Genomic DNA, 25,499 nt, shown 5'->3' on the forward strand with positions numbered 1-25,499 from the left:
CACACACACACACACACACACATCCCAGTCCTCTGTGAAATGCTTCTGAGGTCAAAGTTCACACCCTCTCTGACAAAAACCAAGCAAGCACATGAGAACATTACTGTTTTGTCTACTGCGAACGTGCACGTGATGGTCGTTGCCACGATGAGGAATGTAACATACAAATCTCACAGTATCAACACGTAGCTAAAGATAGACCTCCTTCTTTACTGTCTCCTCTCTGATGCTTCCCATCTGTCTCCTCTCTAGATACATTAACCGTAGCTGAAAGAAAAAAAGCTTTTACCTTTCTATTCCGTATTTTAACATTTCCATAACCATTTGAATACTTGCTTGTATATCTAACTACTGAGCTGATTGCTATGGCACCATTAGCAACCCACTGGCTCTTACGAACCCTATCTCGTGTAACCACCGGTTGTATTTTCCCTTTTATATTTTATGGTTATGGAGGCATAAAACCACTCCCTTTTCCAGAAGGCCTTTAATGGCTGACTTATAGAGAATAGTGTGTGTGTGTGTGTGTGTGTGTGTGTGTGTGTGTGTGTGTGTGTGTGTGTGTGTGTGTGTGTGTGTGTGTGTGTGTGTGTGTGTGTGTGTGTGTGTGTGTGTGTGTGTGTGTGTGTGTGTGTGTGTGTGTGTGTGTGTGTGTGTGTGTGTGTGTGTGTGTGTGTGTGTGTGTGTGTGTGTGTGTGTGTGTGTGTGTGTGTGTGTGTGTGTGACATCAGAGAGACAGGGCTTGAAAAAGAGAAAAGGAAGAGAGGTGGATGTAAGACAGAACATAATGTGTTAAAATTGTACCCATAAGAAAATAGATGTGAATCAAATGATATATATTTATTGTAATAATGTTGGTGTTTCCATCTTGACTTAAAACACAGAGGAAAACACATTGTTAAGGCTGTTTGGTTTTTCTTCTGTTTGTTGCATGAGGCTGAAATGATATGTCATTTGTTTTACACAAACAATTCTGAAAAGGCTGTTTTTAGGCTCTCAAATGTTCTCTTTTGTATTTTTTATTAAACTGAGTATCTTTGAATACCAACTGACAGAAATAGACATGACTTTCTCTTGAATTTGAGAAACTGGGATGGACATTTTCACTTTTTTCTGACATATTAGAAAATAATCCGATTATTGGAGTACTCCTTTTAAGTACACTTTGGTTCAACATAAAAGTACTCAAAGGATATAAGGGAGAAGCTCATAACTGAGGAAAACACCCAAAACAAAGTATTAAGAACATTGCTTGATATTATACTTATTCCCAAAAATATATACTGTGACAATTATTATTGTCTGTGCAACTCATACTATTATGGAATAATGTCAGAGCATCAATTTTATCATGCCGTTTTATTGGTGTTTAGAATGTAATGGATGGTTGTTGTTGTTGATGTTGTCATTGAGAGCATTGGCCACCAGATGTCAGACTAGCTTCTTCAGTTCAAACAGGGAAAGACAGTAAACTTGAAAAGCCTGCCTCTCTCTATAAATATTGACTCTAAGAAAACATAAAGCAGTGATTCAGCTATACTATGCCTGCAGGTGACATTATTCTGCATATTAACATGGATATCTTTGCATATACACCCTTAATACAGTTTAGTATTTCATCTTTGTGTGTGCAAAACAGCAAACGGGAAACACACACACATGAGTTATTGCTCTTTGCCGTGAGTGTGTTTGCCCTTTCCATATAAAGAGCAACAATAATGAATAGCCCTGAAAACAAACCCTAGAGTCCCCCATGCTTCTCAATGGATGATACAGCTTTAATTGTACTGGGCAACGTTGCTCACATTGGCATACTCTGCCCACAACACACACACACACACACACACACACACACACACACACACACACACACACACACACACACACACACACACACACACACACACACACACACACACACACACACACACACACACACACACACACACACACACACACACACACACACACACACACACACACACACACACACACACACACACACACACACACACACACACACACACACACACACACACACACAATATTGATCTGCCACTAGGGGTCTTCTCTCTTTGTCCATTATTGATAAGGAGGAGACACAGGGAGGTGTAATTGGAAGGGGCTTTTGAGGCATGTTTATCCTGCTAGGCTCAACAGTAGTCTATCACTTTCTCTTAATCCTACTCTTGCTGTAGTAAGATCATGAGTGACATTTAAGTGAACTCATTCTCATTTCATGCCTGAAACTATCTTTGCGACAACACTGAAAACAAATGAATGCCAAACATTTGGATGTTTTCTGTACATCACTAAAAGTATTATAAAAGCTACTTTAATATTTTTACTCCACTACATTCATTTTTAAAGCTTTAGTTACTTGTATTAAATAATAATATTCTAGTATAAATATATGTCAGATATATATATATATATATACACTGAACAAAAATATAAATGCAACACTTTTGTTTTTGCTCCCATTTTTCATGAGATGAACTCAAAGATCTAAAACATTTTCTACATACACAAAATAACCATTTCTCTCAAATATTGTTCACAAATCCTCACACCAGATACTGACTGGTTTTCGGACCCCCCCAGACCCCCCCAATAAAGCAAAAATGCACGTTTCAGAGTGGCCTTTTATTGTGGCCAGCCTAAGGCACACCTGTGCAATAATCATGCTGTCTAATCAGCATCTTGATATGCCACACCTGTGAGGTGGGATGGATTAATCCGGCAAAGGAGAAGTGCCCACTATCAAAGATTTTTTCAGATTTGTGAACAATATTTGAGAGAAATGGTTATTTTGTGTATGTAGAAAATATTTTAGATCTTTGAGTTCATCTCATGAAAAATGGGAGCAAAAACAAAAGTGTTGCGTTTATATTTTTGTTCAGTGTATATATATGAACCTGGAGAATGCTGTTTGTGTCCTGTGTGAAACCAATTTACCTAATTTAATCCCATATGTACATATCCTTCTAAGGAACTTTAGCTGTATCACAAACATCATTATTTTATATTTTTTTGTTTTTTACTTTAGCTTTATTTAATCTTTTACTAAAGCAAATATGTTGTATCAGTTTTAGTCCGCAATGGGATAAAAAATGCGACCATTCCACAATGTGCGAAATATTTTGTTGTTTTTGTAGCTATTGCCAATAAGCTATTCTGTCATTCAGGTAGGACGACCTGTTGATTATTAGAGATTAATCAACCAGGACATTAAAGAGATTCCTTTTTATGGTTCACACAGTAGCTACAATACTAAGCTTTTGAAAATATCAATAACACGTACAGTAGACGTACGTTTATTTTGATTTTTGCTTAGTTTATAGTTTATTATGTTTATCTTCTAAAGTAAGGTTTGGAATGCTCTACAAATAACTCTTTGAATTGAGGATGGGACCTCACAAAACGGTCCTCTAAAACTCAGTGGTCCCCACAAACACAGATGGAAAAGCACATTTTCTGAACTTGATAATGAGTCTATCCTCTCTCTCTTCACACACACACACACACACACACACACACACACACACACACACGCACACGCACACGCACACGCACACTAAAAACTGCCGATATTGATTGCTATTAATAAACTGAAGCCCTGTAGCTTGTTGCTGCTCCGCTCTCACTTGTGGAGTGTGTGGGAGTCAACCACAGCTCTGACAGGTAGTGGAGAAGCGTGTGAGATAGATCAGATAAAGAGAGGGAGAGAGAGAGAGAGAGAGCATGCGTGTATCTCCATCGCTTCAGCCAGGCAGTCTAGTTGGCTACCTCTCCTCCCGGACAAAATGTGTGTGTGTGTGTGTGTGTGTGTGTGCGTGTGTGTGTGTGTGTGTGTGTGTGTGAAAGTGGGTGTGAGCAGCTGAGCGAGTTGGTTTCAAAGCACGTTGAGAGTGGCCACCACTCCACTCTTCTCCGCTCATTCATGCTGGATTAAAAAAAACTAAACCCTTTTTATTTTATTTTGGGGACTCATACACACAGCTGTTTGGGACACATTCACCCTTGCAGCTGCTGAAATGAGTGAGGAGGTTAAAGACAAAGCTACGGGGAAGACAGCACACCGCAAGAAGAAAGGAAAGAAGGTAAAGAATGACTTGTAAACAACATGGGGTGGCTGCTTGAAACAACAACTAAAAACATGTCAGTCTTTCTACCAGAAAGGGAGACCTGTGTTTTTTTTTTTTTAAACAAATGCTCTTGCATATATTTTTTACATGTGTCTGATTTCATATTTAGGATGCTTTTGATCTAATTGAACAGTTTTATTTCAGTTGTATCGCCTTTGGAAGTTGTGCTTTTTGTTGATGGGGAGCAGCTCTTTTGTTGTGGTCGTTTTGATGACAGAGCACTACCGTGGTGTAGCAGCTTTTGTTCTTCTGATATTCAATAAAAAAGGCAGTTTATTCATTCCAAATGGAGTCAAATAGTCTTTTTTTATAACGGCAATTGTGTACAGTTAAGCATTGAAATAACCCATACAGAGATTTAGGATGTGGTTATGTAGCTTAGACACTTCCATTTATTTGTTTATGAGATTATTTGTATCCAGCAAATGTCTAATTTCCAATGGTTTCCTTCTTATGTTGAATATGAACCATATTGTTGCAACACAAAGTGTGACTGCAGGTATTAAACACCTGTTAACCTTTCAATATGCTCAGTGAGAGCAGACGATAAGAAATTCAAGAGTGACCAGGCACATGAAATGAGAAGGATGGGCAAGGGAGAGAAGACATTACGTACAAAATCAGAGATCAGGTGAAAGGTAAAGGTTGAGAGTAAGAAACAGAAAACATGTGGAGAAATATCAGAGGGATGAAGAATTAGACGAGTGACAGTGGGAGGAAAGAGGGGACTTGTTTTTTTTCCAAAAATAAAGAGCTGTATCATCCTACAAATGTAATTATATTGACCAGCTGCTCTAATACCATGTTCTGTCAAATCATGTTAACACCATTTTTCATTTACTGATGAATCTTGCATCTTTACAACACGAAGGAGCCAATATGCCAATATTTAGTTGTGATGCTAATGCAGCAAATGCCTTCTCATGCCAGTTCAGTGATTCAAATGCTGACAGGATTTACAGTTCTACATTAGCTGCCGGATATCAGCGAGTTTGTCTGTGTTATTTGCCTGTATAACACAATCTAAACAAGAACATGAATCAGTAAAAGTTATTCTTTGGAGAATATTTGCTGGATTTGTTAGGGTTTCTGTTTTGGGTAAATGAGACAAAAGACATTTAGAAGTATTTGTTAGATTTTTTTGTTACTAATGGGAATCGTATTAAATCTCCTGGCATACTCTGGTTTTTTTTATGTGAAATTAATCAATACATTAATTGATTAATTTTGAATATTGTCTAACTTCCAGCAACCTTACATGACTTTGGCTTGATAAAGTAGTCTAAAGCTGGTGAATTACTGTCTTTCCTACACAATTTTTTTGTTGTATCTATAATGGAATGTTCTCTCCAACGTTAGAATTTCGTTTTCAAGGTTGTACATTTCATTTAATAAGGACATCTTTAAAAGCTGACCAATCTAACAACCTTGCTACCTGATGGTTAGCATTAGGTTTGCAGGTTATTTACATATTGGTAAAGTTATCTTTCATTCATTTACGTGACACTTAGTGGTTTTGCCGTTCTGCCATACATTTGTAGCTTTGCCCTTCTTAGAAATAAAGTAGCGAGAGAGGTCTGAAAAGTAGCGAGAAAGGTGTCAGGTTGCAAAAAGCTTTCCGTTCTCAGTGCCATCTATGCATTTTAATCTATCAAAGTTTAAGTTTGACACCCTGCCACATTGAGGACTTTACATTTCTGTCTTCTATCTGAAGACTCTGCTTTGTTGTTGTGTGGGTTACGGTTTCTATGCACTGTGTGTACAGTATGTGTGTGTTTCTCTGCTGTGAAAAAAGCTGCTGGCTAAGCACCTTTTATCCTATAAGATTCAGCCCTATGTTTAGTCAGCTGTTTTTAATTGTCTTCCAGCGTACACACACACACACACACACACACACACACACACACACACACACACACACACACACACACACACACACACACACACACACACACACACACACACACACACACACACACACACACACACACACACACACACACACCACAGTCTTCTCTATCTAGTGTAACAGGTGTTTTTGGCTCTTTAAACAGACAAAGAAGGCAGCATAAAGTGTAGCCTATATGATTTAGTACATCTTTAATATTGATGCTATGTCCTTTGGAAGGGGCAAGGCTCTCAGAATTTGTGTTGGTCTAACGTATCGGTGAGATTAATGATTATTTTTGTATTTGAGCAATGCAAATGGATGCTACAGAGAGGAGAGGGAGGCGGAGAGAAAATACTAGAGAAGTAGAGGAGGAGTCAAACAAGGGTGGGGAGGAAGAGTGGGGAGAGCAAGGATGGAGGAAGAAGAGAGGTGAGGATGAAAGAAAGAAAGAAAGAAACGGAATGTTTTGATAGAGACAGCGTTTCGACTGATTTGATATGACTGTTGTGTCGCTGTGATCCTGCACTGAACAGACAGTCGGCAAGGAAAGAGGAGAGAAGATGGCAAAGCAGATGAAAAGAAAGAGTGGAGTAAAGTAGACAAAAAGGGAGGAGTTAGATGAAGAGAAGGGTAGGCAGAGAGTGAGGAAAATGGAGGAATCAAAGACGTCTATTCAGGGAATGAGTAGACAGGATAAATAGAGAGAACAGAAAGTAGAAAAAGAAGAATATAGGAGCATTTATTTTGGCTTTGATGAGATAAGTGTTGCCTCCACTCTCCACCTGTTGCTAGGGACACAGGGAATTTGTGATTCACAGTGAAAACAGTAGCACTGATGTGGATGACAACATGCACAATGTGCTTTTAACCGGGAAGAACCATCACATCCGGCCAAAGGAACAATTGAGTGCTTGGATATTCAGTGACAGGAGTGCTCTAATGCTTCAGTTAGATGAAGCCTCATGTCAATAATAAGACTGTCAGCTGAGAGGTTAGAGGTGCAGGAATGAGTCCTTAAATTAAGAAATTAGTTTTAGCATTTCTGGTTCGCTTGTCTTGAATTCAATGATACTTTTTACTTGGATTTGGTTGAAATAAGGTCTCATGCTAGTACAAGCTCGAGAGATTTTCCATATATTGTTCTACAACGGAATGTCATAAAAACTGCGGTTGCTACCAAGAAACTCCCTCTGGAGGGAACTTTGGGATTTCAAGCCTTTTTCACGACAAACCCCAAAATACATAACAGGGCCTCTTTAACAATAATAAAGGTGGTTAATATGGGGCCAATTCTTTCTAATGATTGTTGCAACATTGGCTGTGATATCCTACTTAGTAATTTTGTTTTTTTAGCTGTGACCAAGCAAACATTTGTTAAAATTGTTATGATAGCAATAAAAAAAACTAGCAGGGCACTGGGAGAGTGCAACATCTGCAAAGTCGATGCCAAAAAAAAAAGATGTGTTTTTCTGCCCAGTTAATTAGATCCGCTCCAAAATTGAATTCAATATGTGGCTGTCAATATCTATATTTTAATGCTAAACTGGATCCAAATAGTTTCAAATGAAGCTAATCATTTCAAATATATGGTTAGTTTAATACATTTATGGGTAAATAAAAAAATACGTGAACAAGATAAGAATGGTGGGTAAAAAAACAGGACACACTGTGATACAGTACATCCTCCATATTTACGTCATCATTTTGTCCTTATCTGTCCCCCGTTGATGTAATTAGTTACATGCCTCTGGTCTGGGTATTGGTGTGAAGTCTATAAAAGAGAGCAAGATACACGAGGGACCTCACAGCTTAGCAGGTGTGTTAATGGTTGTAACTATGACAACCAAAGCCCCCTGGGAGAAGGAGGAAGTGTTAGGAGCTCTGGAGGTTAGTCATCAGGTGGAGGAACTTCATTCAGCTCAACATCAAGTATCCAGTTGCTTAGTGTTAACAGGAGGACTTCAGAGTATGTTATTCAGTGATAATTTAACTGGATGAACTGGAGTCTAGTAGGAAAAAAACAAATTGATATGTGCTGTACCACCCTGCTTTTAGTCTGCGTGTGTGTTTGCTATTCATATGTAACTCAAATCCCTGTCTGTGGTGAAGTCTTGTAAGTGAGGAGGGAAACAGGAGGACGGTGACAGAGGCCGAGTAGTGACTGCTCTTTGGCTCCGTTCATCATTCCTTTTTCTTTCTTTTTTGGGAGCGGGATTTATTAGATTACTCTGTCAAATAATCATAGGGTAAGACTTGGAATATATTTCAAATTTAGACACCTTTCCAGTTTTCTTTAATTTAATATTGCATGCATGGACTGGGTAAAGCAGCAGTAACAAATGTGTATTGACATAATGTGAATGATCTGCATTGTAAACATTAGGCAAGGTGTGTGAATTCAGTGTATCTATAGGCGCTTTCACACCGGAGTACTTTTCCCAGAGATAGTTCCGATAGTTCCTGGGATGTTGCGTTCACACCGTTTGGGGAACCTTTTCACCCCTTTTTAGTCCCTACTAGAGAACAGGGACTTTCCTGGGGAGAAAAAGGTTCCAATTTCTGATTGGCTGGGTGAATTGCAAACCACGCCCCGTAAAACTCTGAAAAGTTTTTGTGAAGCCGCCATTTAATTTCCTCGCATTAGCATTATTAGAATTAGCATTAGCCCAGCGCACAAACGCAGAGAGACTAACTTATGGCAACACAAAATAAAACGTGGGATCGGTGGAGTGATGAGGAGGTGTCGGCGTTCTGGCAATTTACCCGAGGCTTCGGGTGGTGATTTACTGCCTCCCGGAGTCCGGGGGGCTCCGGGACTTCCGGTGGCAGTATACGCCGTAAAGTTGTTTGCGGCTTGCCAGTAAACCCAAAGCAGAAGAAGAAGAAGTGACGTCAGCGGCTTCATTTTCCTAATCCTCCCTCAGGGACTTATTCCGGTGTGAACGCGATTTACTAGATAGTTCTAGGGAAATAAAAGTTCCGGGAACTTTTCCTGGGAAAAGTACTTGGTGTGAAAGCGCCTCTTGAATCTATCTGTAGTTAATTTATTATGTAAATAAAGTTGGTTTACCTAGAATGTTCCTTTTATATAACAATTAATATTAAAAAAACGTTTTTGTGCAAAAACGTATTTCACACAAGAACCTTTTTATAAATAAAGAATTGTGAAAAAAATAAAAAATAATAATCATCATTTTTTTCTAACGATCCATACAGCCAACTTCATTTAAAAAAAAAAAAGAAGTATTTAAAAAATATCTTCCTAATGTGAATTTGTTGTCCTTAGTACTCACTAAAAAGAGGTTTTTGAAAATAGTATTCTTTAGCAAACTTATCATTTATGACAAGAAATATAGTAACACAGTGTAGACTTTTATTATATATATATATATTTATTATATCTGAAGTATTTGCTGTTTTTATCACAGCAACGGCTTCTAGCTTCTCATAATGACATCTCAACTTGAATAAAACATCCCATCTGTTAGAGGGAGGTGAGCAGCACACATATGCATGGTGTGTCAGTGTTTTTCTGCTGTTTTTGTAAGAGAAGTGGACTATTGCTTATGTAACATGACTACCCACGTTCAGTCATTTTCATCCCACAGACCCACACCCTCTAATGTCAATACTGTCAATGCTTTCAATAGGCATGAAGTGGTAGCTTCAGCACACTGCTAATCTGATTTATCCAAAGTGGAGAGTAAGAAAATACTAGGAGGTGTTATTAGCTGAAATTATACTTAGCCATTTCAGATCAATACAGGCGTTTTACTTCTTTAGGAAATGTTTTATTGGCTGCTCTTTGTTCTTAAAACGTAAGTGAGCATGAACAGTGTTTATTATCTGGACCTGATTTCCATGTGCTGTCAGAAGGAACTCTACTAAAAAGGGAATATTTCTGCCCAGAATCTATATTTTGACTGCAGAACTTTCACTCTTTGTGGAAGGGAAAAAGTTTGTCATAAGTTACTTCTCAATGTACTAAGGCCTTGCGTCGAGTCATGCTAATGGCTGTTGATTCCAGTAACTTCCTTAAATCAAATCAAATCAACTTTTATTTATAGAGCACATTTAAAAACGATGTTTGGTCGAACCAGAGTGCTGTACATGTAATAAAAACACTTAACACTACAATAACAAGAAAAGACAATAATTTATAACAGAAATATAAAAACAAAACACAGGGAAATGTCAGGTGTCATACTCAGCTCTGACTAGAAGGCCAGAGAGAAGAAGTGTGTCTTCAGTGAGGATTTAAAAACCCCTAGGGTCTGGGCCGACCTCACATGGAGGGGCAGACTGTTCCAGAGCCTAGGGCTTAAACCCGACCTAAAGCACAATCGAACAATATGTAAAGTCTATTATCCAACAATATTTTGTAACAAACCAAAATACCGGACAAACTAACCTCCTGTGATGGTGTAAATTGAAATTCATTATATTTAAATACTGGCGTACATGTTGCCCAGGTACCCCAGAATTAAAGCAGATGGTAACTAACATTTGAATACATCTTACTTAATTTTCTTTTCATTTAAAGCTCCGCTGATTTACCAGTGCATTATCTAACAAGTATTGTCTTGTTTCTTTTATTATTCCACACTTCTTTGTTAAAAACCTGTTGCCTTAATTACCTACAATGCAACTAGTATGCTAGTAGCCACAGCACATGTCCTTACCTGTGTCAGACAGTATTGCTATTGTTTTTTATTTTATGCTTCCAATGGTGACGAAAGCTACAGCTAGTATCTTAACTAAGAATAGAATACTTACTACACCAGGCTGATTGCCCATTTATTGGCTACCTATCAATGTCAGATACACTTGAAGGGGCCTCTGATGATCTTCTTAAATCCTGAACTCCAGTCAGAAGTGAAAAACAAGTCAGTTTTTCCTATCATACCCCCTTTTATGGAATGACCTCCCTATGGACATCAGTCTGACACTCTCATCTTTCAAGATTCTAGCATTAGTGCAGTGTTCCTGTTCATACACTTTAACGGCTACTTGAGAGTATATCCAAAACTTTGGCCTGAGTTTGGTCTCCCTGCAGTGGGTGGAGTCACACAGGTTACTCTACCCTGTGTGTAATCCCAGCTGGAATGCGCGGTGCACAGCATATTGCGAGCATGGAGCTAGCTGCCCTTCTTCACGGTTCATCATTCCTGTTGAGGCAGACGTTGCCAAGGAAATCCGATAACTCCTCAGGCACTATTACAAGCCATTGATAGAGTTTGGCCAGGTTGTACTATCGGTGCCTTATGGCAGGCACTTCTCTGAAGGCAGGAAGTGTAACATTAACTGATGAGGTGCCTCATTTGAAAATACTGCTGGCTTGCTCAGACAAACGTAATACTTGAGTAACACCCTGTAGCGTGATGTACCGCTCAAGTAAAGACAGGAAAAGCTCTTAGCAGCGCCAAAGAGCACTGCACCCACCTGGGTAATTTATATTTTCAAATATCATTAATACTGTTTTTTTTATACATTAATGCTCAGACCGTTATTGCACTTTTAGTGGCCTGATATAATTTTCTTCCAGGAATTTGTCTAGCTTAGACTCACCTCGTCTCATTATCAATTTAGGAAACAGGTAAAAAGTCCAAATTGTCAATACCTTAGTGTGTTTGTAAGCAGGATTACAGAAAAGCTACTGGCCCAACTTTCATTAAACTTGGTAGAAGGGTGAACTATTGGCCAAGGAAAAACATTGTTTAGAGGTTCCAAATTTAGGATGATGGATATGTTTTTGAACTTCTTAGGATGCATCCAACAAAACACCCTGACTTTTACTGGGCCACCACACATTACAAAATATGAGAGACAATTCTAAGTCATTGGGCAACACTTGTATCAAAAGAGATCCTTATATCTTGCTTTTAAACTCTAAAATGACAACAGGGATTAGTAATACTAATAGAATGGTACCAAAATGGCCATTCTGAATATCAGGTACTCTCTCAAAAGATCATTTTAATAGTGAAGGACTGTCCTCTGCTAAAAAGGTTACAGTAGCAGGAATAATATACATCCAAAGGTCAAGAGCTTAATTCAAGAAGCACTACTCTACATTGTTAGGGTAAAGTTTTTATTCTAACCTGCTGAGTCAGCCGAGTGTCCTTGAATTCCAGAAGAAAAACCCACGCACAAAATAATGAAACCAGTTGATTAAGATGAAAGAACGATACAAAAAAGACCACGCTAAAGCAGGTACGAAGCCGGTGCAGACTCAGCGTTTACTGCGCTTTGCAATTTTCTTCCAATTCATCATGCAGCAATTTTCACCCCCTCCCTTATTTATTGTGCTGGTAGATACAAGCAGTATAATGAATCTGATGATATTCTTTCGGGTGAGGGTTGCTGGCAGTGCGCTCCTTTAGAGCCAACATATTGTGTTTTTGCTGAGGCAGCCGCGGAGCAGAGTGCTGCGCTTGGCTCTCTTTCTCACTCTTCACAGGAACAGGATGAGGCTCTGTTAGCATGCTACGTTCCATGTAGGTCTCTGACTTTACTATATGCAGCACTTCTGATACTCTGAGCTGATACCAATGATACAAGTCTTTGGCTGAATGCAGATGTTTTTGTCATTGTTGTATATTTTCTTTTTTTGTTATTTATTCCCAGTTCTTACGCCAGTAAACCAAATAACTTTTATTTTCCAAAAAATAAGGATTACTCTTCAAAACACTATCTATAAATGGGCACAAATTCAATCCTACACTGGTATGAAACGTCCATTAACATAGCTTTAAAAGTATTTTTAGCCTGCTAGACAATAGGGGTGTAAATTGCAAATGTAATCACAATGCTTGATTCGTTTAACAATGATACAACTTTTCCCAATATATAGATTTCTATAGAGTATATACAGGACTGTCTCAGAAAATTAGAATATTGTGATAAAGTTCTTTATTTTCTGTAATGCAATTTAAAAAAACAAAAATGTCATACATTCTGGATTCATTACAAATCAACTGAAATATTGCAAGCCTTTTATTATTTTAATATTGCTGATTATGGCATACAGCTTAAGAAAACTCAAATATCCTATCTCTAAATATTAGAATATCATGAAAAAGTATACTAGTAGGGTGTTCAACGAATCACTTGAATCGTCTAATTAACTCGAAACACCTGCAAGGGTTTCCTGAGCCTTGAAAAACACTCAGCTTGGTTCAGTAAACTAAATCACAAGTATGGGGAAGACTGCTGATCTGACTGCTGTCCAGAGGACCGTCATTGACACCCTCCATCAGGAGGGTAAGACACAAAAAGAAATTTCTCAAAGAGCAAGCTGTTCACAGAGTGCAGTTTCAAAGCACATCCACAAAAAGTCTGTTGGAAGGGGGAAATGTGGCAGGAAACGCTGCACAACCAAGAGAGATGACCGCAGCCTTAACAGCATTGTGAAGAAGAGTCGCTTCCAGAATTTGGGGGAGCTTCAAAGACAGTGGACTGAAGCTGGAGTCCAGGTATCAAAAGTCACTGTTCACAGACATGTCCGGGAAATGGGCTACAATAGCCGTATTCCCATGGTCAAGCCACTTCTGAACTCAAGACAACGGAAGAGGCGTCTGACTTGGGCTAAGGAAAAGAAGCACTGGACAGTTGCACAGTGGTCCAAAGTCCTCTTTTCAGACGAAAGCAAGTTTTGTATTTCATTTGGAAGTCAAGGCGCCAGAGTCTGGAGAAAGGCTGGAGAGGAGCAAAATCCAAGTTGCTTGAAATCCAGTGTGAAGTTCCCACAGTCAGCGATGGTTTGGGGAGCCATGTCAGCTGCTGGTGTTGGTCCACTGTGTTTCATCAAGCCCAGAGTAAATGCAGCTGTGTACCAAGAGATTTTAGAGCACTACATGCTTCCGTCTGCTGAAAAGCTCTATGGAGATGAGGAATTCATTTTCCAGCATGATCTGGTACCTGCCCACAGTGCCAAAACCACCAGTAACTGGTGTACTGACCATGGCATTACTGTCCTCGATTGGCCTGCAAATTCCCCTGACCTGAACCCCATAGAGAATATGTGGGGTATTGTGAAGAAGAAGCTGAAAGACACCAGACCCAACAATGCTAATGAGCTAAAGGCCGCTATTGAAGCATCCTGGGCATCCATAACACCTCAGCAATGCCACAGGCTGATTGCCTCCATGCCACGCCGCATTGATGCAGTAATCCGTGCAAAAGGATTCCCAACCAAGTACTGAGTGCATTAATGGACATTTTCAAATGTTTGATTGTGTTTTGCTGTTATAAATCTTTTTTTTTTACTTGGTCTGAGGAACTATTCTAATTTTTTGAGATAGGATTTTTGAGTTTTCTTAAGCTGTATGCCATAATCAGCAATATTAAAATAATAAAAGGCTTGCAATATTTCAGTTGATTTGTAATGAATCCAGAATGTATGACATTTTTGTTTTTTTAATTGCATTACAGAAAATAAAGAACTTTATTACAATATTCTAATTTTCTGAGACAGTCCTGTATATATTGGGTGAATAATATCAAAACTCAAAATGTCTGCCTGGTTCCGATTACAATATGATTCAGCATCCTGTGATAGATATGAGATGAATTTGCTACATTTTATAACTCACAAAAAGCAACTCAAATATTATTTGACAGTCTTTATTAATAGCAATGTTAGGCTGCTAGCACCATTTGATAGCTGGGTTATCAATGTTTTCACTTTCGAATCAATTTCACCTGGATGGTTGTATTGAATCGATAATCTATCCAGATCGATGGATGGTTATACCAAATAAATAAATAAATACCCAAACAACGTGAATAATTGTTCAAAACATAGGCAACAGAAATATTCTTGTTGTGAAACATAAACTCCTGTTTCCCAGTTACAATACATCATTTATTTGCCAGCGCAAAATTGATGCAACCCGACAGATACACATTGGCCACAGCCATTGACTAAGGTCATCGTATTAAGCATATATCAATCAAAACAGATTTTCTGCTGAGAAATCTGTCAATCCCTCCTTTGAACCCCCTATCCCTTCCACTCACACCTATAGAGACAAAAGCCTCATCCCAATACCCCTCCTCGACTCCTCCTTTCCCTCACTCGCTTCCCTTCCTTGCGTCTTAGCTCCGCCTCCGTAAGATGCGAGCGAGAGACACAAGGAGGTGACGCGAGGACAGAGGAGTCCTCAGGTATTAATTGGGATGTCCTCGTTCACTCAAACGTCACTTTTAAACGACGTCTGTTAATGATGACATGTGCACAGCTGTATCCCCTCTCATCGGGCTTAACTGAATAACCCCTTAGAACCGGCCCATTTGTTGTTACATTTTTATTTAAATGAATGAATCTTTCTCTTGTTAGTCAAGGAATTCAATGTATGATGGTTGGTCCAGCTTTTGTGTTCCGTTTTGGTGTAAAATGTAGCCTACATTTAAATAAAACTATAATTATAGTAATGTGAAAGCCTTTTGGAAATGAATTGCACATAATAATTCCCACAGAGCTGTGAGCACTTACACATGTATGTGACACTTTTCCACTCATCTTCCAGTTGTCGGTTTTGGACCAGCTGTGAAGGTGGGGGCGGGGCTTTTATACGTGAGTAGTGAAAACACTTCCGCGTAGTCTGCTCTCGTGTATCCTCCCTTTCGTCTCCTCCCGCACCCCTCCTCCCTAACCCCTCCTGGACTTCAGTGTGCATTTCAGCTATTGGGACGTCCTTCAAAATGGCTTGTCTTGATCGATTTCCGGGTCAAGTCCCGGAGGAGGGGAAGAGAGTCGTGGAGGGGTATTAGGATGAGGCTAAAGAATAGTTTGATAGAGATGATGAGGTAATTGGGTTCAGGCAGAGAGGGGGGAATGGAGTGAGATAGGACTCTGGGTTTCAGTTCCAGATCTACTGCGTTGGGTTTGCCTTGCTCAGCAGTTGTCTACGGCACAGGACTGCAGACCTTTCCTCTCTTAAGATCTATGCTTTTAATCAACTGCTAATACTCAGCGGGAAAAGATATCTGTGCAACATCCATTTGTAATTACGTTGATCTTATAATCCTTCTGCAGCCTTTTATTGTTCCTGTTGGCTCATCTGCTTGATGAATGGAAGGTCAATTAACCGTCTGACATATTTAAACTTTTTAGCTTTATTGGTTTCCTTTTTAAACTGTGATGAAAGGATAACAGCAACACCAACTAGCTGGGATGAGAATGTATAAAGATTATAAATAAGTGCTACTGTGTCAATCACATCGTAATATTACAATTGATCATATTATATTTCTAGTGTAAGAGAGCCTGACAGATACTAGATTCTTAAAACCAATATCTGAATATTGATATTTCAGAGTGAAAATCCAATTCCAGTAACAATACATAAAGCTATAATAATGTGAAGATAAAATATACTATTGGAAGGTGGAGGCAGAGACCTCTTTCTCTGATTCATTAGTCACTCTTGTTCTCTAATATTTTTAGCTCCACGTTTCTACTCTCCTAATGTCTGTTTGCTACAGAGCAGGAAGTGTACATTAGGTTTTTAGGGCTCTTTAACGAAGACAAACTGCCTGCTGGGCTGTGAGTGAATATGTCAATATGAGAGCCTAGAGAGTCAACCATAACAATACAGTTGTGGCTCTGACGGTCTAACGTTGAGCTGAAACTCTCTATAAAGCTTGGTAAAACAGAGAGCAGCTGCATATTCACACTAACACGTTATATTATAGATTGTAGTTTCCGTAACGTCTTGTTGGTTATTAACCAATGCAGACATTGTGTTGTCGTCAACGATACAATAAAACATTCAGTTCACGTTAGTATAGATATTTGTTCACATTTTACTGTAGATTGTAAATTCTCACTAAGTTAGTTTTTTATTCGTACCTTAAATGTTTAATTTCTCTCTTCTTTAAGCTTGTTACCTTGTTTTTAGTTAGGTATTTCTTTATCTTCTCTTCATCTATGTGCTTCTTTTCTTTGTAGGTGATGGTCTTTTCTGTGTAAGTATGTCTTGAAGTGGCTGCTCGGGAATGTGGGAAACAGTATTTCGATCTTTCTGTGTGTACACACATATTTTGAGATTGACAATAAAGTTGACTTTGACTATATTACTTCTCACATCAGCATTACAGTTTAGTTTAATTGCAGGTTTTTTCCATGTTATTACAACCACTCTGCCTTGTGGTGCAAAGGACAGTGATGTAATGGTAATCAATAGCAAGGAGGGAATATGTGTATACAACAGGAAGAGTTATGTGTACAGTATTTCTACCGAGTTCACTATGAATACAAAGAAAGCAATGAACATGACATGGTTTGATACAGTTTGTGCTTCTAATCCAAGCTAAAAGGGTTAAGTTGAATCAGCTTACATAGAAAAGGTGAGTTTTGTGCGAGTGCGTTTCTGCACAGTGGCGAACATATTGAGCTAGTAGTCATTTTTATAGCTTATTCCCAAGGCTCACTTCAGAATATGAAAACCAAACATACAGCTTGAATTTGATGCCGGTGTAGCAGGTACAAAAGTAATAAATCATTTTGCTGAATAAGGTTATTGCTGAGGGACATGCTTCCTCTAGTAATACACTGAAGTAGTGAAATGTAAAATATGCACAAACTCCATACAGCGGGTGAATTAGCTTAATGCTATAGTGACTGACTAAGCAGTAGCAGTTTCAGAAGGTTTGCAGAAAAGCTGGCAGAGTGTCAGCTATAGATCACTGTTTAGATGCTACACCAGCAATACAGCGCTGTGGCACATTCATTTATTATCTGCTAATGTGAACAGCTCCCACAAGGTAGAGCTCTGGGGTCCTGACCTGGTAATAATGAAAAACTATTCTGCAACAAAAGAAATGTGGTTGAAACTTTCTAAATGGGATTAAAGAAGATAGAACTTCACAATTAAAATGTGAAAAGTACCTATATCAAGCACTGCCAACATTGTGCTAATATAAAAATATTCACGAACTGATTAAATGGTCCGCCATAGACCTTTAAAGATTATTTCAATAAATTGATCTGAGAAAGAAATGCAGTCATATGGTATGCGGAGCTACAGGATTTCTGCTTCACACACGTTGCATACCGCTATTTTACTGTCTTTTTCGGACACCTTAAAATAATGCCAGACCGGTGACGCCACTTTGGCGAGCTTGTTTTGCCGCGCACAGAGAAAAGTGTCATGTATTTTACGTCATGCGATCGGCTCTCGCGATCGGCATGTTTAGAGAGCACCAATCAATCGGTAGAGAGTGAGTATCGGCCGACCGGTGACCGATCGATCGGAGCATCCCTATTTCTCATACGGCATCTGTATAGTATGTGTATTCACTCTCTGTCCTAAACGGCTTGTTGGAGCTCCTGCCCCCCCTCCCTATGAGCCCAGTGGCAGTTTGCGAGACAGCGAGACACAGCGAAACCCAGCCCGAACACACACTTAACGTAACGGCTCCGCGGGCGTAACGTAACGGCTCCACGGATTGGTCCATTTGGACCAATGGGTCAATTTGGGTATGGGCACGTCACTGTACCCAGGAAGAAAAAGAGAAATCTCCAACGAGGCGTTCTGGGGCAGCATAGACAGGTCCTTTCTGTGTTAGAGTTTTACTCGCTACAGGGTGTACTTTGAGGGTTTGTGATTCTGCAGACCGTTTACATGTACATGCAGAAAAACCTTCATAACACACAAGGGGACGGGTAATAACCGGAAAAGCATGACATGGGACCTTTAATGGAAACATGGAGGAGATCCAGTTACTCAAAGTGTTGTGTGCATTACCACATTGGCCTCTTACCAAACTGTTTCTGTAATGAAGCATGCCATGCAGAACTACTTGGCGTATCTCCAAAGTGCATTCAAATCATATCTTTGAAGCGCTCTCACCATGGCCTGGGAGGAGGGGAATATGATACGAGAGAATAGTCAGATATGAGACCCTCTTTCATTTAAATAAAATGAAGTGAAAAGCCTGGAGTTCATGGATGGAGCTCAGACAAAGGCTAAGTGAAGGTGCCAGACTAATGTGACTCTGTAGCCATGGCAACAGGAGCATGCAGAAGGTGATGTAATCATTTCACAGGAAACCATCTATCTCTTTTCCTTCATATTTGTCACTGAACGTCATCCAGTCTGCCCTGGCTGTCTGTTGCTCTATCTCAAATCACATATACGCATGTTTATTTCATATCTCTTTTCTTTCTCATCCTTTGTACCACTCTCTATTTCCACATCCACCATTACCTCCTCCCCTCTCAATCCTTCTACGCCTCTTTTGTTGTTTGTCATTGTTTTATCTGAATATCGAAGTTGCCAGGAAGTTGATTGCCAACTGCTTTTACTTCCATTAGAGAGAAGCTATACAAAGATGTTATACCAGGCAGAAATATGGACAGTTCAGTCACTCAGGTCAGACGTCTTAACCCACATTGGTTTTTACTCTTTATTTACAGGCTTGTGGTATACTTAGGTTACCACATGTCTTAGCCAAGAAAGCTATGTTCTATGTTCAGGTAATCAGGATTCTTAGAAATGTTATTATCAGCATTTAAGTAGTACTATACAATGTTTTTTGTCAAATGTACCTCTCCTCAGTCACCTGGGTCCTGATCTGAATCCGCCCACTTCATAGAGTTGACTGGCATAAGGAAATGCACTAATAATTCCTAAAAACCCAGAGAAGACTTAGCATTTTTCCAATTCCATTACCTTCATCTCAAAGTCAATGGTTTTTTTAACGTATTTGTTCAAATGGAAGAAGCACTAGAACTAGAACATTTTCCATTCATGAATGTGTGAGGCTTCAATGTGTCATAATTACGGCTGTCGTAAAGACTAAATTGTCTTCCAAACGTCATCACGCCGTACAGGAGTCTGCCTTAAGCTTAGCGGTGGTGACGCTCAGACATTCGGCCGTTATTTAGTTTGGTTACAGCATACGAAAGCTATTTATTTCTGACGATTGTATTCACATTTCAAAAATTAAGTTGTGTGAACATGTGGAGATTATCCTGCTAAACAAAATGTGATAAGTATCATAAAAGTGTGTTGGCCACAAAGTTTATTTTATGCATTAATGGAATCCAACGAGGAAATCCCATTGCTTTTTGTCAAGAGACCCCATGTGATGCTAACATCCTGGTCGGCCTACAAAAATAAGTGATCATTGCACCACTCAGTTGTGACATGAGACAGTGGCCAATCCTATGGCCCAACATCAAAGTTTGTATTTTCTTGGCTCCACTCTTAAATCCTTAGCAAAACCAGTATGTTGGCATGGCTACACATTTCACATACATTTGGTTTGGCAAATAAGACATTGGTTATCAAGGCTAGATTTTCTTCTGTTGCCAGCTTTTGCGTACAAAGGTGATTGATATCAATCTTCTTATTTAACTCTTAGCAAATACGGCTATTCTTGGTGACAGCAGCTCACTCTGTAGGGCCATGTTAGGAGTGTGAACTCTTACTTTGAGAGGTGCCCTTGGGCAAGGCACCTGACCCCCACAATACTCTCTGGGCACTGTATTTTAGCTGTTCACTAACTGTGTGTGTGTGTGTGTGTGTGTGTGTGTGTGTGTGTGTGTGTGTGTGTGTGTGTGTGTGTGTGTGTGTGTGTGTGTGTGTGTGTGTGTGTGTGTGTGTGTGTGTGTGTGTGTGTGTGTGTGTGTGTGTGTGTGTGTGTGTGTGTGTGTGTGTGTGTGTGTGTGTGTGTGTGTGTGTGTGTGTGTGTGTGTGTGTGTGTGTGTCGATTTCCCAAAAATGTCAAACTGGAAGTGTCATCCTGCCATGGAAGCCCTAACTGATCTGTGTCCGTCAGTGGGATGCTACTGTATGGACTCACTGCCTCCTTTATTGAAGGCAGATGAAATAGTACAAACGATTGAGGGTAAAGTAAGGAAGAAAGAGGAGGAGATGTTGTAATGATGTAAAAGAGAAGCAGAAGGGAGAGTGGTTTCTGAGAACATTGAGTTTACTGGCTGGTCCTGAGACCGCTCACTGAGACCACGTCATCACTTTCTGCACGTGTGTGTTTTACTGGTGAAGTCTTTGTTTGCTTACAGTTAATAGTGCCATCTTCAATCATGTCATGTGACACCATAGAGCTAAGGCCGCATGTTACAAACACGCAGAATCTGTGTTCTTTGTTTCATATGAGTAGCATCCTCCTAACAAACAGAACACATTCAAAGGAGCTACGTCTCTCTTTTACTGTTTCGGTCTATTTGTCTGTCACTTACGCATGCACACACACTAATATCTGTCATGTCAAATCAGCACAAAAACAGCACACATGATCAATAAAAGGATTGGTTTCATTACACAGCTCGAGCACAAATAGTTGCAATAACCACTTTGTTTTAGCTGAAGTAGTATAAAACTAACATTATATTATGACCACGATTAATATGAATGGCGGTGCGGCATCTGCGTCTAATTTTGACCTTCATCCCTATATAACATGTCATTTAGACATTGTGACTTTTACATTTTATTCATATTATTTTTTAGGTATTTTACACAAATCAAGTAATTATGTAGTGTACTTGATTTAAATGTTGATCTTTTTTAAATAGATAATATAATATATAAAGTACGTCCATGCACTTTTTCTCATTTGGCTTTTATTCTTATACAACCTTCTTCCACCTCAGCAAAGCACAGACAATTGTTTGCAATATTTAAATGTTTTTCTTTCAGTTTTTTTACGCGCAAATTGAAAAAACTAATATACTGTAAAACAAGGCCCCCAGTAGGGCTACAAACAAACCAATGTCTAAAGTTTTGCCATAATATTCCCGCATATCCAGAAAAAAAAAAAAAGGTTTAGGCATAACATGTTATAATAGTCCAAACACCCCAGCATGAAAAAATATCTCATATGGAATTAAAATGTCATAACCATCCCTTTTTATAGAGAGGAAAATGCATTAGTTGCCACCTGGAGACCCCTACAGTTTACAAGATCATTATCTACTCTTTCCCCTCCTTCATCACTTCATACTTTTTCTCATTACCCTTGCTTCCGTTTTCACTCCCCCATCTTTCATGCCTTTCTCTTTTTATTTTTACCTCTTCCCTCCTCCTCCTCCCATCGTCCCCTGCTAGTAGCCACATGCCTGCTACTTGATGTGTTGCCATGACAGCCAGCCAAAGTGTCATCACCAGGGTCATTTGCATATGGCCACCAGAGTTAGGTCAGGGTACCCGTCCTGAAGTGACTGCATCCTGTTGAGAGTGTGTGTTTGTATGGAAGATACATGCAGTATGTGTGTGAATAAATGGATTAGGATGAGCTATCAGTGTCTATAATGGGAAGTTCAAGTCTAATTAACCTTTAATAATGTCAGAGAGGGTTATCATTCCACATGGATTAGAGCAGTGGTTCTCAAATGGGGGTACGCTGGAGTACTGCAGGGGGTACGTGAGATTTATTTTATGTTAATGAAAAAAATAATATGAAAAGAAAATACCAATTTTAGGAAAAGTAACAAAGTTTGAGCAGTGTGGGTTTTATATTAGCAGAGTTACACATATTTCAAAACGCAAAGTGTAATAACTGCAGTGGCCTTCCTGTCACTGAGAATAACAAAGATCCTCAGTGAAGCACAAGCCCATGTTTCTCACTAAATTGTAAGCACAATTTATTATTAAAAAGATCAGTTCAATGCAACTAATGCTGTTTTAGTGTTATTGCATGACGTTAAAATTGGTTTGCCATGAATTCAGTGATGGATTGTAAACATTTGAAATGTAGCATTTAAGTGTTTCTCAGTTACAATGTTGTTGTTTTAATAAATCAGACACTGATGGTGCAGCGCTGTACTGTACCTCTTTATATAGGCATTTCTTCCCTAACATTGTTTTTGCGCTGATCAGGGGGTACTTGGCTGAATTTGTTTTTTAAAGGGGGTACATCATTGAAAGACGTTTGAGAACCACTGGATTAGAGCACAGTTTCAGAAGAGTGTGTGTGTGGAGGAATTAGGATTTGTTCTCCAAAGACGAACGCATGAAAGTGTCATGCTCTTTTCAAATGCTTTGTAATTTAACATGAGGGTTTCTGAAGTTGACTCATTACACTGAGTGATCACTGGGCCCCCCTCAGTGCTGTTGAGCCTGAAAAAGGCTTCAAATAATGCTGTGTTGGCCAAAAATACTTGTACTCTTGTATCGAGTAGACTCAGAATTTATCAAACTTGCATCATTTTTATTAAACTAAGGCTGTGGTTGTAAAACATGAAATAAACATATGTTTTTTCAATTAATATGTATTTATCACCTGAGCTGTAACTTACCAGAAAACACACCCAACTTAACTATTAACATATCTCACAGCCCAAAAACAAAACAATCTGTGGGTAAATCCATTTTCATAATTTAATGAAATGAAATAAAATGAAACAAAATACAATTATCCTTAATACATTCATTTATGTTTTTCTTAAAACCAATTTTATTTTTTAACCAGACAAAACAGACCCTAGTATCTGCCCTGATAACAAGTAGTTAAATTACCAAAAGTTAAATCACTTCTCAAATATGTTATGTATAAAGATTGTTTCAATCCTCTTCATTTATTTTACATTTACATTTTTTCCCTCTATGGAAAAAACTATTCAAACAATAAATGTTTTTATCAGAAAAAAAGAAAGACATTTAAATAAAAATAAATAAAAATGCCAACAAAATGTATCAGGAACAAAGAGGATTTTAAAAATTGGTTTGCCTTTTGTTCTAACCAATGAGATCTATTTGTCGTTGTGGAGGGAATTGAAATGTGAAGGGTTGTGATGTGGTTTGATATGCCCCCTACACGGCGAAGGAATACTTGGCAGTGAGATGCTATTTGTGGCTCGTGTATCCGGTTGCCTAGGAGACAGTTGGCAGAGCGCCAGCAGGAGACCGGAGGTGACCTCAGTTACAGATAAATAAATGATTACCCAAACGGGCAAATCTGATTTGATATATATTTCCACATTTCTACTTATTTACTTTTTCTTTATTTACCCGTTCCGATTTCTGGGTTTGTCCCAGTAACTCTCGTTATAGAGTTACAGAAGAAGATGTTGTGGGGGAGGAATATATCATTTCATGTCGTATTGAAGTCTCCTCATTTGTCCTCACATAGCGCTGTACTCCTCCACCCTTTTGTCACCTTTATCTCAGTATCACTTGTCATCAGCCTCATCAGTCTCCATGGAGATGACACACTAATCCTCACAAAGCACCTTGTTGATACTCGCTGCTGAGTAGTGCCTCCTTGATTGGTCCTGATGAGATTTGTAGCCAATTACACACAATTAGGAGTATCTGGTGTGAGAGGGAGTTCGCTAATGTTGACAGGTTATAGCAGTGCGGCCTTTAAAGGTCCCATGTCATGGCCATTTCCACTGATCATAATTCCATTGTTGAGGTATACTAAAATAGAAAAATACTGTGCAATTTTCCAAACTCACATTGGTTTCGCATACAGCATCTCTGTAAAGTATGTGTATTCAGCAGTATTCACTTTCTCCACTAAACGGCTCGCTGCAGCTCCCCCCCCTCCCTGAGAGCCCAGTGTGCTCTGATTGGTCGGTACGAATCGCGCTGAGCTCCGTGGAGGTGTGATTTCCTTGTTTAGCGATACACAGCCAAACACAGCCAAACTCAACCTGAACACACACAAAGTCACAGCCGAAATAAAAACAATAAGTGTAGCTTGATATTGAGTAAGAAAAAGGTTGATAAACGCTGTGAGAATGGGTCTGCAGAGAGAATTTTGCCGCGATCCCAACTGTCTGTTATCAGCCTGCAGCCAGGGAGGAGAGATCAGCAGAGCTGCATGCACTGAGTGTGTGTGTGTGTGTGGATTGGTCAATTTGGACCAATCAGCGGGGGCTTAACGCAACGGCTCCGCGGACGTAACGTAACGGCTCCACGGGTTGGCCCATTTAGTTCCGGGTACGTGCTTTCGTAAGCAGGTACCCGGAAGAATCAAATGGATGATGACGTTTCACCAAGGAGGCGTTGTGGGGAGGTATTTTCTGTGTTAGAGTTTTACTCGCTACAGGGTGTACTTTAAGGGTTTTGACTCTGCAGACCGTTTACATGTAGAAAAACCTTCATAACACACAAGGGGACGGGTAATAACCGGAAAAGCATGACATGGGAGCTTTAAATAAGAACAATTCATCTTTTTTTGGTGCCGTAATTTAAAGGATACAAACATGTTTTCCTACAAAGCCCTTTTTAATCATGAAGCTAAAGATTACATTTATAGAAAAATCTAAAAAAATGATTGTTTTGTTTCAAATCAGCAACAAAGGGTGTAAATCTCATCGTTTTTCTAAAACTAAGAAAAGCAAATCTAATCTTCTGGTATCAATAAGTTGTATTATTTGATTGCCCTAAGCTTCACAGTGTTTGTATATCCAACAAGTTATGTATCATACTCACAGTGACACCTCAGACTACAGTTTATTTATTGGTAACCAAGCAGAAATG

The 25,499-nt window shown here is 39.2% G+C and overlaps 1 protein-coding gene across 3 annotated transcripts in view; it reads left to right on the forward strand.

Annotated features, from left to right (window-relative positions):
• The first annotated feature begins 4,022 nt into the window (after nt 1-4,022).
• LOC307025604 (ankyrin-3-like) overlaps nt 4,023-25,499 on the forward strand; it is a 163,024-nt gene continuing 141,547 nt past the window's right edge. For all 3 annotated transcript variants that reach the window (XM_079660402.1, XM_079660404.1, XM_079660395.1), the window contains exon 1: nt 4,023-4,103. In XM_079660402.1, coding sequence (XP_079516528.1) covers nt 4,038-4,103 — 66 coding nt within the window. In that variant the 5' untranslated portion in view covers nt 4,023-4,037. The remainder of the gene's footprint in view (nt 4,104-25,499) is intronic.

The sequence above is a fragment of the Notothenia rossii genome (assembly GCF_949606895.1).
Source record: "Notothenia rossii genome assembly, chromosome: 11".
In the NCBI taxonomy this organism is placed as follows: Eukaryota; Metazoa; Chordata; class Actinopteri; order Perciformes; family Nototheniidae; genus Notothenia; species Notothenia rossii.